The following is a 22,385-nucleotide window of genomic DNA, read 5'->3' on the forward strand; positions in this document are numbered from 1 at the left end:
ACTTCCTTCCTTCCTTCCTTCCTTCCTTCCTTCCTTCCTTCCTTCCTTCCTTCCTTCCTTCCTTCCTTCCTTCCTTCCTTCCTTCCTTCCTTCCTTCCTTCCTTCCTTCCTTCCTTCCTTCCTTCCTTCCTTCCTTCCTTCCTTCCTTCCTTCCTTCCTTCCGCCACTTCCTTCCGCCACTTCCTTCCGCCACTTCCTTCCGCCACTTCCTTCCGCCACTTCCTTCCGCCACTTCCTTCCGCCACTTCCTTCCGCCACTTCCTTCCGCCACTTCCTTCCTTCCGCCACTTCCTTCCTTCCGCCACTTCCTTCCTTCCGCCACTTCCTTCCGCCACTTCCTTCCTTCCGCCACTTCCTTCCGCCACTTCTTCCCTTCCCTTCCCTTCCCTTCCCTTCCCTTCCCTTCCCTTCCCTTCCCTTCCCTTCCCTTCCCTTCCCTTCCCTTCCCTTCCCTTCCCTTCCCTTCCCTTCCCTTCCCTTCCCTTCCCTTCCCTTCCCTTCCCTTCCCTTCCCTTCCCTTCCCTTCCCTTCCCTTCCCTTCCCTTCCCCGGGCCCTTCCTTCCCCCTCAGGGCGGAACCTTTCCGTGCGGCGCCGGTTCCCGGCCGGGCGCAGCGGTAGACGGGCGCCGCTGCCGCCGTTGCCGGGTAACGCGGCGGTGCGGTGGCGAATGCGGCCCGGCCGCGCAGGGCCCGCCATGCAGGACCCGGAGCGCGGGCTGTCCCTCACCATCGCCAGGGTCGTGCAGCGCCTGCAGGGCTCCAGCCTGCACTCCCAGCTGGAGCGACAGGCCCGGGTGAGCCCTGACCTGCCGCTGTGCCCTCATGCACGCCTCCCTAACGCGCTGCCCCTCCCGGCGCTTTGTTCCCGGCCGCCGCCCCCGGCCCGGTGTTGTCCTCACGGGCAGGGGCTCCGGGCCCCGGCTCCCCTCGTCCCCTCCCTGTTTTCCTCCTTGTCCCCTCCTCTCCCTCCTCGGCGGGGCCGGGGAGCGGCGTGTTTGGCTTCTAGAGCCGTGTTTGTTGTGTTTCCCCTTGGGACACAAGGATTTCGCAGGGAATATGAAGACTATCCGTCTGAAATCTCGCTGCTTCAAATATAGGTCCTGAAGCGAATTGCTTTTTTAATCTTTAATTTGGAGAGCTTTGAAGTCCACCCACCCTCCCCCGCTCCCATAGTGTCCCTGAGAAAATGAGGATTTGCTGAAAGGAAGTGAAAATAAATGAAAAAAAAAAAAAAACCGCATGGAAGTAAATTTTAGTAGCTGGGATAACAGTTGCCTTTTTTTTTTTTTTTATATTTAATAACTTATCTGCACTTGGAGACAGATTTTCATATTTCAGCTGAATTTAATTTAGGATGTCTCAGATTAAAGTTGCGTCAATTTTCATGATCATAATAACCTAGTCATGGTGCTGTAACAAATATTGTGCATTATTGAAATATTTTGGATTGGGTTTTTTAAAATCTTGTGCTTTTGTATTTGGGCTTTTTTTTCAAACACTGCTTAAAATTATACAGGTGGGGGGGATTGGGGTTTTTTGTGGTTTTTTGTTTGTTGGTGGTTTTTTTTTTTTGTTTGGTTTGGTTTGGGTTGAGTTGGGTTTTTTGGGTTTTTTTTTAGGATACCATGTCCATTATTTGTACAATAGTTTTGTTGCATTTTTAAATGAAACATGATTTTCCTCTTTGAATGTCCCTGTAGCAAGTGACATCACTGTCACACTGCCTGTCTTTTGTTTGTTTTGTATTTAAATGTGCTGATTTGGTCTCTAAATGCTTTTATTAATGTGTGTCTGCCTTGCTTCTGTTGACAGGGCTTTCTAAATATTTGAATAAGCCAATGTACATGACTTGAAGGGGGCTGGAATTATGAAGGATTGTAGAGGCTGGGTTCTGCTAAATGTTGGGAAATTGAGTATCCTAAAAAAACTGACATGAGGAGTGCAGAGTCACATCTTGTCCTCAAAAGAGGGCTCTGCTCTAACCACTCTGTTCCTGTTTCTAACAAACCTGAATGCACTCCTTTCCACAGGATCTTCATCCCTGTCTCTGGCAGGGCCACGTTTCACAGTCCCTTCATTCTTTGCTGGGTTTCCTGAGACAGGAGGCAGCTTGGTGCCCTCAGGGCTTGGCTGGGTGTTCAGAAGGTGCCAGACTGGGCGGGTGGCTTTGGTTTGGTGGAGGGATTTTGTGCAGGTGAGAATGTGAGCAGTGCCCTCCCAGGGGGGTTTGGAGTCTGAAAGGGCAGTGAGGTGCCCGAATCCCCGCTGGACACGAGAATGTCTCTGCTGTGATGGCTTTGCAGAGTGCTGTGGCACAGGTTTCCTGGAGAATAAGGAAAAAGTGTTTGTATAGGTCATGATCATTCTAGTCACATGAAATGCTAAGGGGAAAGGAAAGAAACACAGCCACAAATATTCAAGCTGATTCTTAGAGTTGTGTGTGAAGGGTTTGTAACAGCAGGTTAAATCAGAGCTGTAGTTTAGTGTAGTGGTCTGAAAGTTTAGAGATACATCAACAATGGGATTTCTCAATCGAATGAATTATCTCTAGGAGATTGTAGTTTAGATTAGTAGGGCCAAATGTACCCTGTGTTTGCCAGGAATCTGGGTGTTCTTGGTACAGGAGCCTTTTTTATTGACCCTGCATGCATTTATGCTCTTCCACGTGCAGAAGACTTGCTTTGTTTATAAAGCCTGGGCAGTCATGTTAGTGCTGCACCGTGCAAGGGCCCCTCAGTCAGAGGCTGCTCTCCTGTTCTGCCCTGGGCAGCTGCACAGAATTCTCAAAGTTTCTGCATTTTGCTTCACTCTGTATTAAGCTGATGCTTGATATTACATTACACGGGGTATTGCTGGAGCTGCACTGTCAAATAGGAAACCTCAGCTGCTGCTGTGCATCACTCCTGACATCCAGGTTATTGGTAGGATGTGATGGAGTTCTTTGCCTGCTGGTTAACAAAGCTTGGTCTGCACAAGTTGTGATTTTGAAGGGTGGTCCCTTTTTTTAGGGGATTTTAAACTATTTTGGGAGATGCACACTGTGTTTTAGGAAGTCTTTGGAATCAGTGCATCAAAGTGAAACTTTTGTTTTGGATATTTGCACTGCAGCTATACTTCACAAATATTCTTCATCTCTTAGTAGAAAATGATGTGGATATTTGTTCCTCAAAAATATTTACTGTCTGAAAACACTACAGTCAGAAAGGATCTTAAGGTCCATTTTAATAATCCCTGAAATTTTGAGAGAACATGTGGTCTCACATACAGTATTTTAGCTATGTTTCGTATATTTGTCTCTTCTTTTATTTTATTCTTTTATTTTTTAAGAAGGAGAACTCAGAATGAACAGTTTCATTGATGAAATGAATTTTGGGGAAAACACAGTATCCTGACATTATTTGTGAGTGGGGAGAGAGTAGCCCTGTGGTTATGAACTGATCAAACCAGTGCTTTGCTTGGCTGTCACTGGGAGCCTGAGCTGGTGTCAAGGGCTGTGATACACAATCTCTTTGAAATAACTTTGGCATGGGCATCAAATGATTTGCTGTCAGAGCTTGACTTCTGGGGATACCAAGATAATCACATTTTTATCCCTAGGACTGAAGTAGAGGTAGTGTTGTGTAAGTGATGAATGAATAAATAAATAAATGTTAGGTTGATTTTTGTAAGTTGATTTTTGATACACTGATATGTTACTGCAGTTAAGAAGAGAGATTAATGTGGGTCAGAGTTCTAATGTGCCTATCACTTTGGAATTTCTTCTGAGCATACTTTGTAGTATGTTTGAAAGGAAAAAGTAACAGTGACAAAGCCAAAATATTGGGTAGTAACTTTTCAACAGGTAGAATTGCTGCTGGTGTTAGTGGGGTAGCAGAGAGACCTCATTTTCTGGGCACAACTTCACTGTGCAAGCTTATAATCAAATTTCCTTGTTTTTGTCTTAATTTTTCTCTTCCCTTTCTGAATTGTAAATGTTTTTAAGGTAGAGATTAGAGGTGTTTAGAAAAACTAAAATGTGGATATCTCAAGGACAAAATGCAGTTTTAAAACAAATTATTTCGTGAAATCTTGCTAAAATTCTGCTCTAGGGAAGGTCTGTGTCAGTGAACAGACAATAAAAATGAAACTGTTCAGAGACATGAAAAGGTGCTACCTTTTTAGCACATTTTCATTTGCAGCCAATTCAGAAACTTCATTTTTCATGATCTTTGAAGACCTTTGATTAACTTTATTAATCAGTTGAGATTAATCAGTCTTAATTTTTGTCCCATGCAAACCTCTAATCGAGATCAGTCTAACTCAGAGTTGCCCAGAGCCTCTAGTGACCAGGGCAAATGAAAAAGTTTAAAAAATACCCAAAAACCAACCAACAGACAAAAGCTTACGTAGTTTATTCCTAAAGAACTTTTCTAAAACAAGACGTGACAATAAAATGAAAGGTTCTAAATTACGTTTTAAATGGAACAAGAAGGACTCACAGTGCAAGGAGTCCCCTCCTGCATTTCCTGCATGAATGTTCTCAGATGTTTCTTGTAGGTGTGGCTGGAGCGGGACAACCTGAGGGGTGCTGATAACAAAGCGTGATAAGGGCTGTTACAGTAGGCTAAAAGGGATAACGTCAGTGCTAAAATCAGGCCTGATACCCATCCCACCCCACTGCAGCCATTCAGTTTGGGAGTGAGAACACGTTGGTGGAGGTGCCTGAAGGTACAGAGAGGTGGAGAGGAGATGTGCTGGTCAGAAACACTCTCCAGAGGAGGAGGGTCTGCCACCCTTCTCTGAGCAGGGTGGTAGAGCCAGAAGGCTTTAAAGGCAGTTTGATCAAACAGAGAGGTAAGGGTCTCAACAAGACTTCAGGTGGGGCAGAGGAGGAGGGGGCTTCATTTGGGAGTGCTAGGAACATTGGAGCTGGAGTAGTGCCTGACTCTGCTTCTAAAGAAAGTGGAGGTAAATAAGCTTAAAATCATTTATTAGAATTTATGGTTTGCAAAATGTCCCAGCATATGGTTTTCATGATATTTTTTGCCAGTTAAAAAAAAAAAAGAAATTGATACCAATCTCAACTTGTATAAAAGATCACATTCAGAAGGAGAATGTTTCTATGCAATGTAACATTTATTTAATAAAAATTAGCAAAGAAACGTAGGCTCGTGAGTCATCATGGAAAAGTAATGGTTCATTTTCATGCATTGTATTTGGCAAAGGATTTAGTATGCTTGCTGATAGAGCTTGTGCCTTTGGTTTAAGTGGCTCAGCAGTAATATTTGCATTATAGTGAATTTTAAATTGAATGCAGTTGAGTATGTGTTGATCAGATGATGGAGTTCAGAAGCAAAGCAAGCTTGACTGGCTGAGTAGAACTTTTTTAGTAATGTGGATTCTGGTTTTTGCCCTGTGTTTTCAGCACTAATTTTATTTTCAGCACTAATTTTATATTCAAAACCTAGAAAATTTATTAAACATTAAAATTACATTATTAAAATATATCCTTATTTCTTGTACCACAGCATAACATTTGAAGCTGTTTACTTCCATGTGAGGCTGATTGAAGCTCTCTGTATCTGCAAGGTTATTTTTACTTGTATAAGAAAGTTCACTATATTTTTTCCCTTATTATAGTTCATGTAGAAATGTAGAAGGGTTGGAAAATTGTCATTGTAATCAGGGTTTCACACTTACTAAAATTTGTTTAGTTAGTCTCAAAATGATTCTTCGTTCTGTTTCAGAAATGTATAACCAAAACTAATCTTTCCCTTAAAGTTGCAGGGGTTTAAGTTTTTAGTGAGTGTTTATGTTGAAATTGTGGTGGTTGTGCTTGAAGTGGATTTTACCAAGTCAGCTTGGTCCTTATAAAGTCCAGTTATGGTAAAATGGAGTTCACAAGGAATGGTGGATATTTATTAGCTTTCATTGAATTTACTTCTTCTAAAGATGGGTTATATTTGGGGATTCTGTTTTATTGTAATTTGGGAAATAATAGCAATAAAACCGAAAAACATTGTGCACTTGTGCAGAAACATACTGAACAGTAATAAATGCTTTGAGAGGGTACACGTTTATCTAAACAAAAAAGGCTTTGAAGAGAAATTATGGTTGATAGCCTGTAAAAATATTAGGATTGTGTAAAGTCATTTGCAGAACTGTTTGCAACAGGATAAAAATATGTGTTCACCTGATGCGATTCCACATTTCAGTGTAGTTGGATCACTTCTCTGCAGTGTTTATTCTTGTTGAGAAAAGAAATAGTATAACACAGGAGTTATGCTGGAACACTTTGTTCTGTCAAGCCTCCTCTTAGTAGCCTGTTGCTGGCCCTCTAGTTATTTTCCTGTACTTCTTTGAGTGCTGTCATTGATGGATCATCTCTTGCATGATCAGTGCTGCTCCAGTCATGATCACTGAATGCCACTTTCAAATTTAGATGCTAATTTGTAAATAGGTTGAGCTCTGTGTTCAGTTCCTCTGTGAATCAATTTCCTATTTCCACCAATTTTATTATTTTACTGTTGTGCTATCCTTTTGCTTCCTTTCAGCCACAGCAGTGTTGAGTGTCTGGATCTTTTTCCATCTTGGCATCCAGGTACAGAGAGAGTACATTGAGGGTATCACTTCCCATGGTGGCTGCACAGACCCTAGCAGGATACCTTGCCAAAATCAAAGATGCACACACAAGATTGTTAGTGGTACCTTAGGCACTGGCAAATTTGGCAAAATTTTAGAAGTCCCCCGAGTCTGGGTGTGTACAGCTGAAGAATTGGGGGTGCCAAGAAATGCTGTAATGACAGCTTGTTTTATGAAGGAATGTGGAAGGGACAGATGTGCCTTGATCCACAGGAAGCTGACCAAGACTGGAGAGGACCATAGACATCCCACACCTGGACCTCAGTGCCCTACCCATAAGATTATCCACAATGCTAGTTTTACAGGGAAAAGCTGATAGGCATTAACATTTACTAAAAATGATTTGTTATTTCTTGCTGAAATGTTTGACTTTAAGGACTCTGATTCTATATTGCCCTGACTCAGCCTCTGAATGTTTGGCTTTTTCCCTGTTTTAACTGTCACCCTTTGCTTTCATGGATTGTTCCCCTATATTGCTCACCCTCTATTACCCTGCATGTTATAGTCTCCTTATAGCAACAGATAGTATTTTTCTCATAGAAGTAAGACATCCTTTCATCAAGATGTGTGTGTTGAAATTGGTAGTTCTATCTGGGTGTTTGCTGTTTATTGATCATGCAGGGAATTAATTCAGTTCATGAGTACAAATCTCATCAATGTGGGTTTTTCTCCCAGTAAATCTTAGGCAGGCATTTTTAGCTATGTAAAGTTGTAGTAATGCTTTTTTATATAAATTAAATTTTGTCAACATATTTTTTTTATTCTACAGGGAATAAAATCACAGGAAAAAAATGCAAATGAGACTTAGTCAGTGTGTTAAACTGTACCAAGCAGTTTGAAACAAACCAACCCTACCAAAATATAAATACCTAAATGTGTTTTCCAACATGGTACAACAAAGAAATAAGTTAGATCAGTTAATCCAAAAGAAAAAGAAGATTATATGGACACCTGGACTAGTAATTTTGGAATATCAGCTCTGCTAAGTCCCCTTGATTCCTCAATTTACTTCCTATAAACACCCATATGAATTCTAAAGAGGCACCATACTGTTAAGTTGCAGCAAAACAGTTCTGAAGAGAGTTCCTTTCACTTACCAAAATGAGTATTTTCCCTTGTTGTGTTATACAGAGCTGGAATATGGTCTGTGTTAGAGCTGGCTGCCGGTGCCAGCTGAACTGTTTGTCACATTCTCAAGTATCTAATTTCTGATTTGAAAACTGATCAGCAATCCTAACAGTTTCTGTGGCTTTCTTGTTCTGCTTATCACTTAGGAATGTGTTGATTGTAGTACACAAGTAAACAAGAGGGAAAGTGTAAATGGGAGGAGGCTTTTGCAACTGAGCTCTGAATTGGTAAAAGTGGAGACAAAAGTGCCCCCAAATTTTGGGGGGGTGGGAAGTGTTCACATTTTTTATGTGAAAATTTGTCTCAGTACAGCTTTTTTCAGTGAAGAGAAGAAAAAGGACACAGGAGGGGTGTGAGACATCTAAAAATAGATATTTTGATAAGTTAAAGATTAGCCTAAGAATATTGGCTGCATCAGGGCTAGGAATAATGAAATAATATCTGGCTGAATACATGGGCATGAAGAGGTGAAGTTAACCAGTGCAGGCTGATGCAATGATGTGATCCTTGGGGAAGATTTTTCCCCAGCGTGCTGCCCTGTTTCCTTTGTGACTGCCTTTCTGCTGCATACAGGAGTCTCTGGATTTGGTGTTCTGCAGCTGGGGGACAGGTTCTCTTGGCAACAGCAGTTTACAAGAAAGACCTCTCTTGTTCTTTTGGCCTGACAGGGAAAATGGGAAGTAGTGTGTGGACTGAACTCCTTAATGCCTTCTAATGTGATATGCTGTATCAATTTCCAGAATTTCCAGGAATCTCCACAAAAACCCCTGTTGTTGTCAATAGGAGTATCAGATACTCCTTAGTAAGCCAAGAGCTCACAGGTGTGTGAACAGCAGAAAATTAAAACACTGTTTGGATTGCACTTACATAATTTCTTGTACTGTTTCCAGTGTCAAGATAATTAATCCATTTTATAGCAGATTGTACAGGAGCTTTCTTTTCTTTGTGTGATTTATCATCTGTAATAAGTTCTATTTGTGAAGGGGATTTTTTTTCATATCTAAAAAGTATGCCAGACCTGACATTCCATGGACCTTGAGATTAGAATCAGCCATATTTAACTCAAAGACAAAGCTGAACATTCACAAAAACTTCTGAGGAACAGTATGGCAAAATCTGCCCTGCTTGATGTGTGTTACTTTATTTAAAGTTTCTACAGTGAACACACAAACCCTCAGCCTGGCAAATGTACAAAAAGGACAAAGGACATCCCATCAAAGCAGCTTCAAAAGGAATTCTTCATAAAATCTTCCTTGGGTTTTTTGTTTAAAAGGGTATTTTGTGAGCTGCCCAAGAACACACATAAAAATCTTTGTTTCCCAGATATTAGTAACCATCCTTTGCCAGCTTTTACCATTGTGCTGGATGGAATATTTGTTTGTCATTTGACAAACATGAGTTATGCAACTCTCCACACCTTCTAGTCTGTGCTTATGATGACCTTTCTTTCTCAGAAGCATGCTGAGAAATAGTCTCTTTGCTATTGCACTTAATAAACTAAGTATAAATGCCTCCCTTACCTGTAATGGCAAGGGATCTTGAAATGCAGATGTTATTATTCTCTCCATTATTGTCCATTCCTCTTTTCATGTGGGGAAAATGGAAAGGTTTTCTTAAAATTCTGCATTGTGAATTCACCTAGACGAGCTTTTCCAGTGCAGAAACACCTTTTTCCATGTATAAACTGTAAGGCAAAGTACAAGATTTTGGAGTTTTAGTTGTGTGCTGTGGACTTAAAGCATGCCATGCTGTCAGCAGTGCTGTTAGACTGCACAAGTTGGTGAAAGATTATTTTTAATTAAATAAAAATGAAAATTCTATTGCAGCAGGAAAGCTTGCTGCAATAGAATTAGCAGTTGATATGCCTACAGCACATTGTTGAGTAGTTTTTGGAAAGAGGTGTCTCACATTTCTATGTAGATGACATGGCCATGTGCTTCTAACATATGCCTGGAGCTCTCCTGGCTGTGGACACACAGATCTTCTGGTGTTATTTTCAAGTTAGCATGCAGCATTGTTTTTTTTCTCTATACCTTTAGCTTTATTATCTGATGTTAATCAGCTATTGCCATGTACCATGCATAGGAGAATATGTCTTAGAAGGCCCTTCACAGGAACTTCAGAGTTTCTGCTTGTTGTCCTTTGGGACCTTTGTGATGTGTTGGTTTTCTCCTCTTGGTCTAGCTGCAGAAGGAGATGCTCTAGCAGCTGGTCCTGCTATTGCTGAAAGATGTGCAGATGTGTGTGGTTGTGTCATGGAATGATTGTAAAGCTGGTTAGGGCTGGTTAGTGCTGGTTAGGGCTGGTTAGGGCTGGTTAGGGCTGGTTAGTGCTGGTTAGGGCTGGTTAGTGTGTTGAGTGCATTTCATTGCAAGAGGCCGTATATACCCACTAGTCACAGCTGCAGTGGGGAGTGTTTGGTGCACAGTCAGTTTTTTGGGTTGAAAATGGCATTTCTTACCTGCAGGAGGTGAACTGTGGAAGGCTAAGTGAAAAATTATGGAATTTTCAGTTTTAATTCTTTCAAGTGAAATACAGGGATTGACTTCTAGTTCATTCCATGTGTGCCTTATGACCAATTCCTTAATGTGTACACTCTAGCATTTGTGCTGAGTATGTGGGGTGTTTGCTCAGATTATTAAACATGTATGTTCATATGTGTTCATTGCATATTCTACTCCTTTTTTCTCTCTTCTTCCCCACGTAACACCTTTTAGCATTGATGACAAAGGTGAAGACATTGAATGAGAAAAAAGTTAACTGATGTTTTTGACTGCTGTTGCTCAAGGAAGGAGTTTGCTTTGGGTGTAACTTTAAGCATGTTCATTACTTTCTTTATAACTTGAATAATGTAATTTCTCTTTAGTTCTTGATGCTTATTTATTTATTTTTCATATTAGGTTAGCCTACACAAACCAGAAATTAAGCTGGAATCTCTAAAAGAGGATATTAAGGATTTTCTGAAGACATCAGGTTTGTAACACTTCATTGATATATTTGTGAATAGGATAGATGTATGTAAGAATATATGTGATATAAGTGATGAAGACAGTGCTTTGTGGAGCTTGGTGTCTTGTCACTGACAGTAGCCAGAAGCAGATATTCAGGGATTCCAGATTATTGAATCAGATAAAGAAAATTTAAAAGGGAAAGTGTTGTTGGATTCCATCTGCATTTTGAAAAACATACTATGCAAAGTGCTTTTATGATTTTATAAGATACTCGTGATTTTTTTGAAAGTTCTGGGTGAATAGAGAGTTGAGTCACTTATGAAAATGTAAATTAAATTCCATGGGGATACTCTTGAAATGAAAATTTTACCTCTAGTTGAATTTCCAATTTGCATTGAAAGTTGTAGGCTATGTTACTATAATGTGAGGATTTTATGATAAATGATGTCAGATTTCTAATCATCAGGAACATTGTCTCTATTAATATAAATTGTTGGTTTTATAAAATGATGGCTTTAAGAAATAGAATGTAAGTTTTTAAACAAAACTATATTGTAATTATTTGAACAGCAGGTGGAAATAAAGGATGTTCTGTTTGTATAGAGATTTAAACTTGGAGATTTCCTATCTTAATTAGATTAAGGTTTCTTTGTCTCCCCTTGTCTCTCTGGTAGGTAGACATGAACTGAGACCAGACATAAAACTCCAGTGACTGCAAAGCAACCTCTGATTGATGTTCCATCAGTATTAATTCCTAAAGTTGTCTTCTGGTTGTTTTTTATTTTAACAGGTTGGGAAAAGAAGCTTCAGAATGCTGTTTATAGTGAACTCAATGTGTGAGTTTATTAAGTATTTTCACTTAATGAGTTCTGCTCACATGATTTACTTTTGATCCATTTGTTTATAGAGGTGTATGGTATGTTACTGTAATCTGCAATATCTGTCATAGCAATGGTACCTGCTTAGCTTCTGTTTTTAAAGTGCCATTATTTCTTTTTCATCCTAGTGAAAATATGGGACTCAAGTGCATTTTAAAGAATAAATGAAATAAATATCACCACATTTTGTAGGTACTTTAGTGTTTTCCTTTTGGCTTTACTTCCAAAGGTACCAACGGTCATAATATAACTATGTAAATGAGGTAGTTGCTGCAAATGAGTTTTAATTGAGGTATTGGTCGCAGCATTGCATGTATTTTTGTATTAATTATTTTTTAAAATCTTAAAGATACTGGATCTCTAGGTTTCTCTGGTCAGTGCTCATCATGCTTGGGATATGGTTATAAACGCAATCAAATCAGCCAAGTTTCCTTTTTATTGTTGTTCAGCAAACTTTGGGTTAGACTTCTGGGAAACATAATTTTTCTTTATATTCTGGCACTGTGGAAAGGTGAATTTCATAACAGATACAGCCATGAATGCAACTATAAAATAAGAATTGTGTATGCAAATCTATTTGTGCTAATAAGCTTGTTAGAGTTACCAGTTTAGCACAATGTATATTTAGTAGTATGAGGGACTTAATTCTGCAAAAGGGTTCTGTCTGTTAGCAAGGATTCATCTTCATTGTATCTTTCCAGGGAAAAAATATTTACCTGTCTCTAGGGCTAATGCACGGAAGTAAGCAGCAAAATAATGGAATTTGCCCTTGAAAATTGAAATTAACTCTGAACACCATGGTTTCATGAGTATTGTGGAAAAGCCAAGAAACAGCATTTCTGAAATCTGTTGATATTAATTCTGTTTTACACATTGGAGCAGAATAGTCCATAACAAATTTGCAGCCAGTACAGGAATGATCTTACCTGGTAAAAATGGGAAGAAATTTGGGGAGGGTTTCCCAAAAACATATGATAGGAACTGATGGAATGCATTCAAACAAATGAAAATTCAGGCTAACTATTAGGGAAGCTATGTGAAAATTTTGTTTCCTGAAAGACATTTGAGACACTTAAAATTAAGTTGAATGTAATGTTTGGCAAAAACTCATTGGAAATAATCTACACTACTGAAAGATAAATCGGTGGTTTGGTTTAGCTTTTATGAGTGGATATTCAGCTTTGCCTAAGTCAATACCTCACTTAAACTTCTAATTACTTTGGACATGTACATGTTTACTACTGATTTTTAAAAGGAGAACCTCAAAAAAATATTGTCTCTTAAAAATTGTGATGACTTGGAGAGGGAAAGTTACAGGCAATCATAAAGATGACACTATGTGAAGAGAATTCACTTTTAAAATACCTCATTTGTTAATGTAATTATTTTACTTTATTTTATAAGTATGTGAAATTATAAGGGAGCATTATTTTTAATACAAGAAGAACTCATGCTGAAATGTTACTAATTCTTGCATATTGTTATCTTATTTGTATCCATAGAATGGATGAGGAAAAAATACTTAAAAATAATACTCAGTTTTGATCAACACACACTTGTGTTTTTGCTAGTGCTCTCTATATATAGAAGTTATATTTAAGTTTACAAATATGGGATTAATTAAGCAAAATAAAGCATCAGAATATTTAAAGTTTGCCATATTTTCTTCTTAAGGTTTCCTTGGCCCTGTCATCCTGCAGCACCACCTGAACATATTAAAGAACCTTTAGCCTATATGAGGAAAGCACAGGTTGGTGGTTATCAATTTTACCATTCATATCAGAGCTTTAATTAGACTATCTGAGATTTACTCTGTAGAATGTTACTGTGTTTCTAGGTTTTATACCTTAGGAAAAACACAGATTTGTAATTTCATCAAAGTGAATAGTAATATTGTGTATGTGACATTTTACATAAATACAGAAAATGCTCAAGTAATTCTCCAGCCATGAAGGAAGTAGGATATAGTGGCAGGTAGGTGAAAAATGTAGAATAGAGTTGATGTGAATATGTCAAGGAAGAGAATTTGGTTTCATTGAGAAGGAAAAAAGGGGTAGCTATAGGTCATTTCCTTAGGGTTACAAAAACATTTTTTTGAAGGGACACAGGCAGTTTCATGATGAAAGATAACAGGCTGCAGAGATAGTGAGATCTTCAGAAAGAAGAGATATATTTAGTACTTAAAAATGTGAAAGGAAGATGAAAAATATAGAGCTAAGGAGCTTAAGGTATATTGAAGGAGAATAAGAAAGACTGGACTGTAAAGATTAAACGAGGATTTTTGGTGTCAGCAAAAAATACTCTAGCTTGTTTATCTTTTTGCCAATATATGCCATTTGAAATAAACAAAAAAATCCACATAAAAATGTAAAAAAAACCAACCAAGTTTCAAGAATATGGTCTAACAAAAACATCTGAGGTAGGGATAAAGGTGTGTTTAACTCTGCTGTGCCTAGAAATACATTGCAGTGTTCTTTTACAAAATACTCAACAAATTGTGTTACCTTTACAAGCATATTGTTGTTTATTCCCCTAAGTCTTATCTCTCTGTCCTGGGTTTCAGTCTTTAGGATTTGGGGCTAAGGATTGCTTTAATCAATTTTTCTTGTGTGGTGTGAAATGTAATGCCACAATTTGCAGCCTGAAAAAATCACTCTTACTAGTTTATTAATGCAACAACCAGAGAGATATATCTATGTGCATGTTTGTCTGAAGCAGTTTCATGGGTTATTACTTTACAAAAGTGTATGTAATACTTGCAGTGTTTTTAGCTGTATGTAGAAAGGCCTGTTATTCCAGTAGTTTAAAACTGAGCAGGAGAAGTCCTGTCTCTGCTGGTTCCAAAATTTGATTCCCTATTTCAAAGAGTATTAGTCATCCATGTCCTCCAGGTGGGTTAACCCTGGTAGGCAGCTCAGCCACTCACTCACTTTTCCCCAGAGAAGCAGGAGAGAATCAAAAGGGCAAAAGTGAGAAATGGTGGTTACAAAGACAGTTTAATTGGCAAAGCAAAAGCTACACATGTCAACAAAGCAAAATAGGAATGCATTCGTTACTTTCCATCATCAGGCAACTTTTGAGAACTTTAAAGAAGTCCCAGCTTCTTTATTTGGAACATGATGTTGTATGGTCTGGAATATCCCATTTTTCACTGGGGGTCAGCTGTCCTAGCTCTGTCTCCTCCCAAATTCTTGTGCTCTCCCAGCCTCCGTGCCATTGGGAAAGCATTAGAGAAGATCTTGAACTTCTCAGCAATAGCTAAAGCATTTGTGTTTTATCAGCACCCTTTTGGTCACAAATCCAAAAGAAAGCACCAGACCAACTACTGTGAAGAAAGTTAACTCTATCCCAGCCAAACCTGTATGATGCCCTTTCAAACCCTTTATTGAAATACAGCTCTTTGATAAAGACTTGTGAACCCTTTCCATAGAGAAATACTGGTAAATTAGGGTAGTTGTGAAAAAATAATAAATGCACAGTTAGAGAACTAACACGATATTTTCTAAAACGTGCAAGTCTTTGATTTTCAAGATGACACACATTTATCACTGTAGATAATGGGCCTGTAAGAAAACAAGCATCATCAGAGCAATTGAATCACAACTAGGTTTGGTTTTGTTACTCTTTTTGACTAAATAAACAATGTGAAATGCTTACAAAGCCAGTGTTTCAGTTATTTAGTTTGTTTAAAATATTTGGAAATGGCTAAAATACAAGTGTACAGGTTGCTAGTACCTTTTGGGAGAGAGATAAAAGTGAAAACAATTTACTTTCATAGATATTGAAAATCTAATTAATGTTTTAACAGTAAAGACTTCGGGTTTTTTATTTGTAGGTAGATTTTTTTATATTTTTACTTTATTTTCATTTAGCATCACAGCAGTTGGAAAAAAATACTGTGGTGCTACCATCAAAATTTGTCCCCATATAAAAATGTCCATATTTGTCATATTCTGTTTTTATTAGATACAGTCACCATTTAAGATGCTGTTTCTATTGTTATAAGTTTGTTGACAATTTCTTTATCCTTTTCTATCTTAACAAATTTTGCTCTACTTCAGAATTCTGGAAATAAGGGTACTACTCCCAGCAAACCATCTCTGGTAGTTACTAGAATGACTTTGAGTCAGTAATTAAAGCAATATTAATATATCTTTTCTTGAGTAGGTGTTAAAATGTTCATAATTAACCATTTTTCTCCTCACATTGGTTCTGTTTTCTCATAGATAGCACACTGAAGTTTTTACATTGTTACTGAAGTTTTTATATTGCTTTCTTTTCCTGCCTCAAAAGAAAACCAGGTTTCTAGAGAAGGATAGAACATTAATGGCAATGAGTAGTAATGCTGTAAGTCATAGGATGATAGAATGGTTGGGGTTGGAAGGGACCTTCAAGATGTGGTTTCAGCCTTCCCTTGCAAGGATACCTCCCACTAGATGAGGTTGCTCAGAGCCCCATCCAACCTGTCCTTGAACACTTTCAGGCATGGGGTATCCACAATATCTCTGGGCAACCTGTTCAATGTCTCACCACCCTCACAGTAAAGAATTTCTTCCTCCTATCTCATGTAAACCTACCCTTTCAGTTTAAATCCATTCCCCCTTGTCCTATTGCTGCATGCCCTTGTTAATAATCCTCTCTCCCTTCAGGTGTGGTCTTTAGGTGTTGGAAACCATGTGATGCTATGAAATTGTCTCCAAATTGCAGTGCTACCTTCCTCAGTTTCAGCTATTTTACTGGATAATTGTAACCATAGCAATCCTAATAGTGTGTTTTCTTAGTGTTGAATTTCTTTGTAAGACTAGAGAAATCATCTTGTTAAATGTATTGTTCCCATCAATAAAAGGACTTTATGACCTCTCCCTCTGCCTTTTATTTCAGTCAGGAACAGTGCATTCTGTTTCTGCTCACTTCAGGTACCTGCTGCCCTGGAGAGAGGGCATGGTATCTTGCTTGGAAAGGCTGCATAACCCTCACTTTGGTTTTGTCTTTTTTGCATTTATTTTAATATCCTTACTGGGTCTTGAAAGATGAATTATGTCACAGTTTATGACTGAATATAAGTGGTTTATTACAAACATGTTGCATCCCCAGTGCAGTGAGAGGATTAATGTCTGGTATGGCCGTTGTAAGTCACACCAAATGTGTTGACCTCCATTGCTCTTTGGAATTAGATAGTTCTTGGTCTTGCAAAGCTTCCATCTGTCTCTTCTTCTTTTGTAGCTTTCATATCTTTAAGCATATCTCTGCTATTCCCCTCCCTATGCCCCTTCCACCTATCCTCCCTTAATTTTGATGGTATCATGAAGTGATGGTGCCAATGGTACCAAACCAAGTGGAGAAGTGGCCATGTTAGAAGGGAGAGTCACTGTGCAGAAAAACTTGGATATGCTGGAAGAGTGGGCTAACAAGAGACTTATAATGTAAAAACACAAATGTAAAGTCTGGCACGTGGGAAAACATCCAGGAGTGCAGCACAGGCTTGGATCTACCTGTCTGGGGAGCAGTCTGAAGGAAATGAACCTGGAGGACCTGGTGGACAGCAAGCTGCATATGAGTGGACAGTGTGGTGCTGCATCAAGGAAAGGCAGCAGGATGCTGAGCTGCATCAATGTGGGCATCACTAGCAGAAATAAAGAGCTCATTGTCCCATTCTACTTAACACTGGTCAGGTCACATCTGGAGTGCTGTGTTCAGGTTTGGTCCCCACTGTACAGTAAAGGATGTGGACAGACTGGAGAGGGTCCAGAGAAGGGCCACAGAGATGTTCAGAGAACTGGGCAGCCTGACATGTGAGGAAAGGCTGAGAGAGCTGGGTTTGTTCAGCCTTGAGAACTGGAGGCTTAGGGGAGACCTTGTTCCAGTGTTTAAAGGGTGGCTACAGAGAAAATGGAGACTTTTTTACAAGAATCACATGGAAAAGATGAGAAGTAAGGGGTACAAGTTACTTTTGGGGGGATTCTGATTGGACAGAAGAAGAAAATTTTTTGCATAGGAACAATTAGCCATTGGAATAATCTCCTTAGGGAGACAACATTGAACACTTAGGATTTGGCTGGACAGGAGGCTGGGCCATCTGATCTAGACCATAGTTTTACCAGAAAAGACTGTACCTTTAACTTTGTTTTTGCTGCTACTACCTGTGTTTTCTCCATTTCCACTTTCTTATCCTATATGGCCTAGTAATCTTCATGTTCTCTCGCTTCTTATTTCTCTAGAAACAAAACCTCAGTTCTTAGCAAAATAGTAAAGGCTTGATACTACCACTTTGTGAGAGATGAATCAGTTTGTGACATGGTGTTGTGTAACTGCAGCATTTTAAAGGAATTTAAATATGCTAATACAGTTAAAGAAAAATATTTTACAGAGTATGATAAAAAGTATGCAATTTGGAACACATATCTTACATTCAAAACTCAGATCTGTTTTGTTTATACAAAAGAAAGTGAAGGGATGACTTGATTGTGAGGAAAAAGTTCTGGTGAAAAATAGTAAGTTTTTGATGGAAAAAGGTATGAGAGAGTCTTGTAAATGATCTTATAAGTGAAAGCTGAAATGAAACAATTATAGACAAGATTTTGATTTATTTTTTTAGGTGCCCTTCATTTGCTTCCTGTCTAATAAACTGCAGCCTCTTTTGGACAGAACTTTGAGGAGCATGGTTAAACAGTAACTAACTGTTGTAAAATTTGTGTCTAGAGCAAATTACAAGCAATAAATAGAACTAAATGAAATTAAGAGGAGTCTTTGCATTCATGTGATTGAGGTCTGGCTTACTCTCCACAGAAAACTAAAGTATAAAACGCACCAGTGGTGCTGTAATCACGGAAGCACAGTACCAAGTCCATTGACAAGGAAGTCATTACTAATTGGCATTAGCTTCAGAGGAGTTAGCCATGGAGTAGGCTCTACTGAAGCCTAATGCAATTGTCAGAAGAATCTGGTTGCTTTTTAAGCTGTCCACCGGCCACTGAGGTATTGTCTACCTCTGTTTTCTCTGATTAGACAACTATTTCCTAAGCACTGTGTTAGAGGAACTATTTTTTAAGCATTACAGAATCCCACGTTTCTAACTTCCCTTAATTTCTGACAACATCTAAGATACTTTTTGTGGAGAAAGACTGCCAGTCTCTTCAGGCCCCAAAGTGGAGAAGGTATTTGCTATGCACAGTTGATTGACCTCTTATAATTGTTTGAAAAATTTGTTAAATGTTGATCTATAAAGAACCTTGATCATTAAACATATATAAAAAGCAGTAATTGTGAAATACATGATTTTTCAAAGATACGAAATATGAACAACTAAATTTTCTGGTTCTTTTTTGTGTTGTAAAGAATGAGATCTGTTTGATCTGTTGTTTCCAGGTAAAGAAGCATATAAATATTCCCTTCATATGTTTGCAGATGTCAGTCAGTGACTCTTGCTATCCTTTTATATATACCTAACTTCAGAAAAACTGCTTGTTATTGCATAGTAAATTCAATTTTCAAGAAAAATAAATTCCTTATAATTTATCTTCTGTGTTTATTTTAGGGAAGCTGGGAGAAGCGAATTCTGAAAAGTCTGAATAGCATGTGCACAGAACTCAATATCCCACTAGCACAGAAGGTAATGTATTGTTAATTTTCTGTTTTCAAACTGACATCTTCTCTGAAATTAAGCCTCATCTTGCACACTTGTAATGTAATTTTCATTTTAGACATGGTTATCAAGAGGTGCAGGTTCAGTATCTAAATAATTGTAATGCCCAATAATTTTCAGAGATGGTGGCAATGAATGTGTCAGCTCAGCTTGGGAGAAGATGAATGCTCTAGGTAGATTTTCCTCTTTGCTATTGCAGTAGTTATCCTCTTGAGGGGGCAGCATGTGGGAAAGCTCATTACTGTGTTCTTGTCTCATAACTGAGTATTTTGTGTGCAGACTCAACTGTATAACTTGTGCAGCCTGTGTGTGACACCAATGTGCTTTGTGTGCACAAGGCTGTAGCTGAACTGGTACATGAGGAGAGAGACGTACTGGTACATTGCTGATTTGTTTGTCATTCATTCTGGTCTGTTTTTTTTTTTTTTAATTTTATTTCTTTTTAATTAATATAGAGGCTTTAATTTTAGAGGTCATGGAACTAGGGAGTAACTTTCGCACATTTTGTTCATTCCCCTGCTTGACCTCTGTGATAGGTGGCAGAACCTCTGTGTTTCATCCTGAGCTAAAGGATGCTGCTGTATTTGGTTTTCATGGCTGCCAGGGACAGGAGTTTTATCGAGTCCACAGCTCTATGGAATGGGCAGTAAATCTTCAGTAACACAAAACTGAGTACTAAATATCCTAAATTCATTTCTAAATACCTGAAACTATTTAATAGGCTTCTTTCCTTCCAGTAACTGAACTTAGCCTTTCCCAGTGTAATGTACCTTCAGGCTAGTTATCATTTGTTAGCAAATAAGTTTGTATTGCTATTTTGTAAAACACTGCATTAATGTATAGTTGAAATGAATACATATTTGAAATAAGATATTTTTATTCATTCTGTTAAAAAAAAAGAAGATACACTTTTTATGTATTTCAGAGGCCTGCGAATGAACAAAAAGAATTGCTTAATAAATGGAATGAAATGGGAACTGATGAGCCAGGTAAGGTCAACTAAATTTACAGGCATTAAATTTTTGTACATAGAAAGGAAGGATGCATCTTACTTACCAGTCAAAGGTTAATCTAATCTCTTCAAGGCAAATTGATTTTGATCTTTCTTTCATTGGTAATGTGCCATTATGCCTAAATAAATACTTATTTCCTTATTATTTTGTTTCAAGTTACTGTACTAACATTGAATCATTACTGAGAGGCAATTGTGTCTTATTCCATATTCCAGTGCTTTAGAGATTTACTCAACTAGGAGACAGCTCCTCTTATTATAAACTCAGGCTAACAGAAAATATTCAGAACTGTGGATAATTAAGCTCAGATGTTTTCTTGACAAAAGACAAAAATAACTCTTTCACAGAATAATCAGTGATATTATACTTGGGGAAAATAAGGCTAACTCTTATGCTAGTTCATAGCCAAGTTCCTTGAAAAGGATTTTGCAGAGGTGCTGGTTTGTATCACACTATCACCTCTCTGATGGCAAACACTTTGCATGGATTTTTTAGTACTGCTCCCCAGTTTTCATTTGACAGCAGTGTGTGTAATTCAATAATCTAAGCTGTAAAAAAAACACCTTGCTTTTGAAAATCATATCTTTCCTAAGTCTAAGAGTGATTCAGTCTAAACACTTAGGAGGATTAAGTAAAAGCTTCCTGTGACTACTGTGCTCTTCACAGAATCATAGAATGGTTTGGTCTGGAAGAGACCTTGAAGAACCCCCTCCTCTTCATTTAGCTGAGGTTTAAAAAAATAAGGCAATTATCAGTAGCATAATCATGACAGAATATGTGGTAGTTGTTGCCACATATTTGTGAAGATGTTATTTTGATCTTTGCTCTAATCTGTTGTTTAAATTGCTAGTTTGTGTTATAAATATGGCACATGTGTTTTTGATCTTTGGGTTTTAACATAGTGTCATTGAAATCTTACTTCAGATCTAAGTCTTTTCCGGCCTGTTTATGCACCTAAAGATTTTCTTGAGGTAAGCCTCTAAAAAACAGTACTCAGCCATTGGCTTGTATCCATTATAGTCTTTTATATGAAGTGGGGAAAATAATTGCTAAGTGTATTCCATACTAGTTGTTGTGTGTAGCAAGTGAAATTTGGCATGGTTTTTATGAATCCATGTTTGGCTTACAAAACAAAACGCTATTGTCCTTTTTTACTTTTTAACTGCAGTTTTAAATTGAACCTGTGATAAACTTCTCTAAAGCATAATCTGGGCCCAACTTTTTTTCCTTGGAGAGCAATTCTCAAGTGATTTTGTAAAGCATTTTACATTTTCAATTCCAATATATTAAGCTCATAAATCACAATATGTAAAGCTAATAGACTGTTTGATAGTTGGGTGCAGACTTGTATGGAGTTGTAATTGTAGGTCATCTAGGAAGGTTTTAAAAAATCAAACACGAAACAGGACTGTGTGGAATTTCAAGGCTTTTGTATGTTATCAAACTGAATCATTAAAAAATTGGTGACTGGAATCTTTAAAGCCTTAAATGTCAGTATTGTTAATAATTTTCTATGACTCAAGCACAGAACCTGATAGTAAAACAGTACTTATTACATATCACTCCTTTGGTTCAGTTATGAAATTAATGTTGAAAATATTTTATTTATTTTGTTTTCCATCACTGTACTAACAGCCATGGTGTGTTTTTAATCTGGGATCTGTAAATAAATCCATCTTTTTTTTAGCTTTATTCAGTGACCCTCATGATCACTCTCTTTTTCTTTTATGCTATTTTCTTTCCAGAGTTTGCAGTTTCTTTAAATTAACAAGTCCGACAGTGAGATTATATGATATTAGAATACTTACAAGAGTGAGAACTGTAGAGGTACACAGTTATGAGAGAATTTCATAGGAGCTGGAAATTCATGGTAGAAAGAATCTTTACAGTTCAACAGGAGATAAAAACCTATACTATGGAATAAGAGACTGTAAATTCCTTTATAGATTGCAGGTACTTACCTTCAGATGATTCCTTGTCCTTTAAATTATATTTGCTTTGAGTTTTCAATTCTGTAATTTCTTTTTCTTAAATGAAAGAAGATATTTTGATATATTATTATTTGGTAAAGAATTATTTTAGTAGCAAGTTATGTAGCATTTTTATTGGAAACCCTGTAAGATTGCCTGTGTAAAAAGATGGATAAAAATTC

General features: G+C 37.9%; 1 protein-coding gene across 1 annotated transcript in view; it reads left to right on the forward strand.

Annotated features, from left to right (window-relative positions):
* Nucleotides 1-649: 649 nt before the first annotated feature.
* TBC1D19 (TBC1 domain family member 19) overlaps nucleotides 650-22,385 on the forward strand; it is a 46,074-nt gene continuing 24,338 nt past the window's right edge. The window contains exons 1-7 of the mRNA XM_063157752.1: nucleotides 650-794; nucleotides 10,650-10,722; nucleotides 11,491-11,536; nucleotides 13,253-13,328; nucleotides 19,113-19,187; nucleotides 20,146-20,209; nucleotides 21,158-21,204. Of these exons, the coding sequence (XP_063013822.1) occupies nucleotides 669-794; nucleotides 10,650-10,722; nucleotides 11,491-11,536; nucleotides 13,253-13,328; nucleotides 19,113-19,187; nucleotides 20,146-20,209; nucleotides 21,158-21,204 (507 nt within the window). The 5' untranslated portion in view covers nucleotides 650-668. The remainder of the gene's footprint in view (nucleotides 795-10,649; nucleotides 10,723-11,490; nucleotides 11,537-13,252; nucleotides 13,329-19,112; nucleotides 19,188-20,145; nucleotides 20,210-21,157; nucleotides 21,205-22,385) is intronic.

Source organism: Melospiza melodia, chromosome 5, assembly GCF_035770615.1.
Source record: "Melospiza melodia melodia isolate bMelMel2 chromosome 5, bMelMel2.pri, whole genome shotgun sequence".
Classification (NCBI taxonomy): domain Eukaryota; kingdom Metazoa; phylum Chordata; class Aves; order Passeriformes; family Passerellidae; genus Melospiza; species Melospiza melodia.